The 6,881-nt window shown below is 44.6% G+C and overlaps 2 protein-coding genes across 2 annotated transcripts in view; one reads left to right on the top strand and one right to left on the bottom strand.

Moving 5' to 3' along the window:
* Positions 1-1,328, top strand: part of gabbr1a (gamma-aminobutyric acid (GABA) B receptor, 1a) — a 109,134-nt gene extending 107,806 nt beyond the window's left edge. The window contains exon 24 of the mRNA XM_037676099.1: positions 450-1,328. Within this exon, the coding sequence (XP_037532027.1) occupies positions 450-734 (285 nt within the window). The 3' untranslated portion in view covers positions 735-1,328. The remainder of the gene's footprint in view (positions 1-449) is intronic.
* Positions 1,329-5,806: 4,478 nt separating this feature from the next.
* tnfb (tumor necrosis factor b (TNF superfamily, member 2)) overlaps positions 5,807-6,881 on the bottom strand; it is a 2,292-nt gene continuing 1,217 nt past the window's right edge. The window contains exon 3 of the mRNA XM_037676732.1: positions 5,807-6,252. Within this exon, the coding sequence (XP_037532660.1) occupies positions 5,807-6,252 (446 nt within the window). The remainder of the gene's footprint in view (positions 6,253-6,881) is intronic.

Raw genomic sequence — 6,881 nt, 5'->3', positions numbered from 1 at the left:
CTGTTATGTTAAGCTAATTAGCTCCATGTTAACTCTCCTATTGTTACGTTAAGCTAATTAGCACCATGCTAACTCACCTGTTGTCACATTAAGCTAATTAGCACCATGCTAACTCTGTTGTTGTTACGTTAAGCTTATTAGCTCCATGTTAACTCTCCTGTTGTTATGTTAAGCTATTTAGCTTCATGCTAGCTCTCCTGTTGTTACGTCAAGCTAAGCTAATTAACACCATGCTAACTCTCCTGTTGTTACGTTCATTCATCCTTTATTTAGACAGGTAAATCCCATTGAGCCTCGAGGAATCATTTACAAGAGAGACCTGATTAAGCTAATTAGCACCATGTTAACTCTCCTGTTGTTATGTTAAGCTAATTAGAATCATGTTAACTCTCTTGTTGTTACATTAAACTGATTAGCTCCATGCTAATTCTCTGGTTGTTTTTGTTTAGAAAGAAGAAAGGGTGTCGGCACTCCGCAACCAGCTTGCTGAGCGTCAGGCTTTACGCAATCGTCGTCTGCCCACTGCTGGCCAGAATCAGAACCACAACGCCCCGCCACCTTCATCCCAGCAAGACCCCAAGTCCCTGCTGCCCCCGCCGGGCTACCCGAACCCCACCACGGACAATCACTCCCTGCCTCCTTCCTTCTCCAACTCCTCCAGCCTGTATCCAGCCGACAGCAAGATGAGCCGCAACCACTGTCACAACAGCCAGATCCCCCTGCTCTACAAATAAGTTCCAGGTGGGGGGGTCTGGATGGGATGGGGCGAGGGGCGGGGGGGTCACAGTGCACAAACAGGGAGACACAAAACACAAAAAGACACTGTGACTTTCACTTGTTTGATGTGATGACACTGTCTGAAATACAGCTCAAGAGATTCTCACATCTGGGGGGTGGGGGCTTACGCAGGAACCCCCCCCCCCACCCCCACCCCCTCCCCACAGTTTTCATCTGACGGCCCAAATCCTCAAACTGAGTGGAGACAGCACAACAAGAAGCACATCTCAGAGCAATGGTACGGCCGGACTCTGAAAGGACCGATCGTCTCGTTCTCGTTTGTTTCCTGGTTCCGTCGTGGAGACAAAGATCTTTAAACGTCGTGTTCTTGTTTTTGCGATCGTCGTCTCCACGTTTTGTCGCTCAAGTTCGTTGATGAGATTTTCTCAAACCAGTGGTGGTTTTTATCGTTCCGTAAAATTTGTCACGTTGTTCTTTTAGTCACTGACCTGTCAGGAGAACGGCGGACTCGGAACAGGACAAAACAAATGTACAGTTTTTGTTTTCTTTACATCTAAACTGATGTCCGGACTCTGAACATGTGACTTATCAGGCAGGTCAAAGGTCAGGAGGCGGAGCATGTTTGGATCAGCACTGCTGATTTATCCGCCTCATGACCGTTTACAGATTTACGAAGGTGAATTTGTTAGTTTTGTAAGTTTAAGTGATGTTTGTTTTGAGATACGTGTTTTATTTTAAATTTTGTTTATCGGAAACGATCACTGGTCTGTTTGTTGTATTCAGCTGGAAAAGAAAACAACAACAAACGTTTGCTGTACGATTTTTCAAAGACATTTGTTTAACACATTTTCCATTTCTGCACGTCCTCCAAACGTTTTGACCCCGTGTTGGTTTTTACAACACAAAACTGAAACGTTAGTTTGTCTTTGCAGCAACATGTCACAACATCTGGACCAGCTCAGACCTGGTGCTGACATAAAACTGCCCACCTGAGACATGATTCACCTTTAGATCCAGGTGTTCACACCTTAAAGTCCACTCATCTCTGAAAGCTGTTCACCGTTCTCGTAAACCATTCATTGAGCCAACGTTAAGACAAATAACAACAACAACAACCATTATTAAAATATTCCTACTGATAGTTCTTTAATCAAATAACCAGCTGCTGATCCGTGCAACAGAAGTTGAAGTCAAAACAAGAAGAGCGCCCCCTGCAGGCTGGCTGTGGTAAATAAACAGGACATTAAAAAATAAAAATACTCTTCAGATACCGTTGATTCACGTAGTTCTCATCTTGCTGCTTTATGTTAAAATGTTATTTTTTAGAAGTTTAGTTTAAGTTGTGTATTTAATGCCTAAATTAACACAATTATTGTGCGTTTGGGAGGAGTAGGCGGAGCTTAGAGTCATCTCAAGTTACTCTGGCACCAAAAAAACAACATTTAAAACTTCCGTTTGGTGCAACAGACGTAGACGGGGACGCCTCGTTCATCTTTATAATGTTTCTGATTCAGACCACCAAATCAAACCCAGGTGAGACCCAGACCAGCTCAAAGGGTGGAGACGTCTTCAGTCCCACCTGAGACTGAGCCGTCCAAATGGTCACACCACCCACAGACGGTCATTTCAGGCTCGAAACAAAGACAATTACTGTAGATGGAGCTCTGTGGTCCTCACCTGGGATCTCATGTACAGATCTGCACGGATTTGCTGCTGGAACATGGCGTACGGTGAAATCCAGGGAACGACGTACGCACAGACCCATGCAGGCGTTTGACTCCGTGCAGTGATTCCTGCGTACATCCTGGTCAACAAGGACCTGAGCGCACGAGACACCTCCTTTCAGCAAACATGCCGACTGCGCCCCCCTTGCAAATGACCAAAAGTCATGCCTACATGCAGGAAACGCTCCTGTATGAGAGCGTGGGGTCAAAACGTGTCTTCCCTCAGTGCAGAGCTCAGGAAACAAGAGCTGTGAAGCTGGAACTTGTTGATTTACAAAACTTCTGTAAACAAGAGGAGCTTGTCGGAGTGCTCTGAAAGCAATAAATGACAATAATACAATTGTAATTAAAAAATAATTATATAATATATATATTTATATAAAATATAAGCCACTGACTTCCATTTTGGTGTGTGGCTGCATCTCGGCGTAAGAAACGTTTATATATATATATATATGAACCAGCCGCCCCATCATCTGAGGAAACTTTGCTTTCTAGTAGTTTTATTTCTTAATAGTAAAGTTTCCTCAACTCATGAGGTGGCTGAAGATTGATCCGTGAGGGCCCATGCCACCATTGGCCACCCCTTGGCTCCATCACTGCAACAGGTGGTGATAAAATGTCTCTCTCCTCCACCACTTTGCCTCGAACAAGAAAAAAAAAACGACCTCCCTCTGCTCTCCACAGGAACTCCTCCCCGCCTAAATATCTTCACCCAAAACATTTAGGTTTACTTCACTCTCTGTTCAGTTCCAGTCCAGAAAAACACTCATACCTACAAACATTTAGTGTCTGTCCCTCAGCGACACCTGAGCGCTGGGAACACGCCCCTAATAAAAACACTGTAATTATCACTTTAAACCACAAAGTGAGATGGAGTCCATCAAACGCTTTGATTTTATTCAAAATAAGCCCGTTCTCTCTGTAAAGAGGTTTCTTATGTTTTATTATGATTAAGTTTTTGTTTTTCCATTGAAGAACGTTGTAAATGTATGAAAGTGGGACATAAAGTTCTGTGTAATTATCCAGGCAGTTAATTATTGATCAGTTAATGGCGGATCAATCAGCTGATCGGTCGTTCTAGTTTCAGCTGTGAACGAACTGCTCCGTCTTCATGAACTGTTTCAGACCGTCCTGCTCATATATCTCATAATCAACATGAAGCTGGAGTTATTTATAGTCACTATATCTAAATGTTGGTATATTTCAGAGTGTGCGCTCGTCTACGGCTAACACGAATAAAACTCGTCTTTTCCACTCCGTCACTTGTGTTCTCTGACCACCAGGTGGCAGCAGACGTCTGTCGCTTCTCTCAGGGATTTATCCCCTCAGGTGGAGCAGATTCTTCACTCAAGACATTCAGATGAACCCAGAAGGTGAAATTATAGAGGTGGCGCGTCGGGAACGCTCCGGTGGGAACCTGATCAGCCGTCGTCTGTGGGTAGATCCGACGAAACCACCTCACTGTGTCCGTCTGTGTGAAGTTTCTTTTAGATGATGACAGTGTGATAAAAACCAGCTGTGGGGCTGTCCCACACACACACACACACACACACTGCTTCTTTGTTTCCAGCTGACTGGAGATTGTGGGATGTGGTAACCGTGATGGAGGAGGAAGGTTGTGTGTTTGTGAGGGGGTGTCGCTGGGGAAAACCCAGTCTGGGCCGAGAGTTCTGCGGGCCTCCACCTGACATCAGCACGCGGTGGGAAGCCAAAGACCAAACAAAACCAGGCAGGAAATTTCCCTCCACTTGTGTGATCTAACACAGGAAGCATTTGTTGGCTGGGGAGGAATTTCAGACCAGCGTTGTGTGTGTGTGTGTGTGTGTGTGTGAGTGTGTGTGTGTGTGTGTGTGTGTGTGTGTCAGCTGTGAAACAAGCTGCAGATTAGGCACATTCTTTAATGGGTTCTGGATTTTCCAAGCTCTTAGAGACAAAAAAAATTACAAGAAAATACACAAATTTACTCTTGGGAGTCTCATGAACTGGCTTCAGGTTCTTCATGAAGCAGCAGTGACCCCCCCCCCCCCCCCCCCCCCCCCACACACACACACACACTAACTTTAGCTATGGCGAACGTGTTGCAGGACAATTAAAACAAGTGGGGTTGTTGCATTAATTGTATAAATTGTGACATTCTTAAGACATTTAGTTAATAACGTTAATATTCTGTCAACAGTTTATTTATTCCAGTTTGGTCACAAAGTGTCCTAAATGTTTGTTTTGGGAGTTTTTCTCCTTTTATTCGCTTCTTTGTTGAGATTTTGGGGCCACTGGAACTCTGAGAGTGACTTTTTGTTTGAGGCTTACTTTCTAGTCTGTGTTTCTGTTTGTTTAATTAAGAGAGCCAGCAGGGAGTGACGGACACAGGTGTGTGGTTACCATAGTGACTAATGAGGCGAGATGAAAGAGAAGAAAATACAGTTAAAATGTGGCAATTAATGCAAAGAAAAAGGGTTTAGTTAAAATAAAAAATTTTGTAATTTTAGAGAAAAATAAATCAAATATAAAGGGAGAACAAAAATAGATGCATCTAAAAATCAAAAAAGAAAGAAATGATAAGCAACAATTGACGACTGAAGAATAAAAACAGACATATGGATAATTCACTACGGTTAATAATATATATTTTTTTAATTTTTGCCACATTCCTTAATAATCTTGTAAATCTCTTTTTTGGTTAGATTTTTTTTTGTCACATTTGTTGAGTCACTGTTAACTTTACCGAACCATTTATTTCTGTATTTTATTTTTGGCAGTTCTGGTCTTCCGTAACTTCTCCTACACTTTAAACCAGTGGTTCCCAAAGTTGGGCTCAGGGCCCCACTGTGGGACAGAAAACACCAAGTTACGGTCCCGAGAGGATTTTTACAAATAAAAACAAGTTTTATATATAATTTGGATTATAATTGTTATGAATCTTTGGAGCATTTTTTTTGTGTCATTAAGCCACATGATGTAGGGGTCATAAATCTTCAGAATGTTTTTAAGATACATTTTATTATTCAAAGTACAAAATATAACATTTAACACCAAAACCCATTGACATAAATATCAATAAATACAAATAAATACAAACAGTAAATAGTAATAAAGTGTGCTGAAATCTGCTACGGCAGACAAAGACGATCTCAGATCAGCAGAAATGGAATAAAAAAGTGCCTAAACCAGAGAGAAGGTCTCAAACTGTTACAGTTTATAAAGTCCGCAGCCGTTCGGCTACAAGTTCTGTCTCCATGGAGATTTGAACATTTTTAACGTCACCTTTAGGATGAATAAAAGTTAAAAATGTGCATTTAAATAAAAAAACCTGTCCAGGTGTTCTGGCCTTTAGATCAGGGAGGTCAAAGGGCGAAGGCACCAAAGAACGTCTTGCCGTCGTCGGTCTCCAGGTCCGACAGCTGGTTGGTCTCGGTCCACAGCCGGTCGCCTTTGTTCAGCTGAAACACGGCGCCCAGGTAGATGGCGCTGTAGCAGCCCTGGCCCGATTTCCCACCGACCTCCGGCACGTTTTGACACGCTGACCTCACGGCGCTCATCAGGGACACTTTGGTTCCTATGGAATCCGAGAGGCGCCAGATCCTGTGGCTGAGGGTCGCTGGGCGCCACGTGGCCCCCGCTTCGTCGACGCAAGACACGCGGAACGATGCCTGGCCATAGACGAAGTACAGGCCCGTTTGTGGGACGGAGATCTGGTTCTGGTCCAGGCGGAGGCCGCCCTGAGCGAAGGCCTGACCCACGTTGTCACTCCACTCCAGCTCCAAGTGCTCGCCGTCCTCGTCGTAGGTTCCTGGAACAGAAAGAGACGTTTGGAAGCACCTGGTGGAGGCGGGGCATGGACCGTCTGCAGGTGAGAAGCTGCAGGTGATAAGCTGCAGGTGAGAAGCTGCAGGTGAGAAGCTGCAGGTGAGAAGCTGAAGGTGAGAAGCTGCAGGTGTGAAGCTGCAGGTGAGAAGCTGAAGGTGAGAAGCTGCAGGTGAGAAGCTGCAGGTGAGAAGCTGCAGGTGAGAAGTTGAAGATGAGAAGCTGCAGGTGAGAAGCTGAAGGTGAGAAGCTGCAGGTGAGAAGATGCAGGTGAGAAGTTGCAGATGAGAAGCTGAAGGTGAGAAGCTGCAGGTGAGAAGCTGAAGGTGAGAAGCTGAAGGTGAGAAGTTGCAGGTGAGAAGTTGCAGGTGTGAAGCTGCAAGTGAGAAGCTGAAGGTGAGAAGCTGAAGGTGAGAAGCTGAAGGTGAGAAGCTGCAGGTGTGAAGCTGAAGGTGAGAAGCTGAAGGTGAGAAGTTGCAGGTGTGAAGCTGCAGGTGAGAAGCTGCAGGTGAGAAGCTGCAGGTGAGAAGCTGAAGGTGAGAAGCTGAAGGTGAGAAGCTGCAGGTGTGAAGCTGAAGGTGAGAAGCTGAAGGTGAGAAGTTGCAGGTGTGAAGC

This window comes from Nematolebias whitei, chromosome 5 (assembly GCF_014905685.2).
Source record: "Nematolebias whitei isolate Nwh7 chromosome 5, NemWhi1, whole genome shotgun sequence".
Classification (NCBI taxonomy): domain Eukaryota; kingdom Metazoa; phylum Chordata; class Actinopteri; order Cyprinodontiformes; family Rivulidae; genus Nematolebias; species Nematolebias whitei.
The sequence above is the reverse complement of the archived record's forward strand: the minus strand, read 5'-3'. Positions and strand labels throughout refer to the sequence as shown.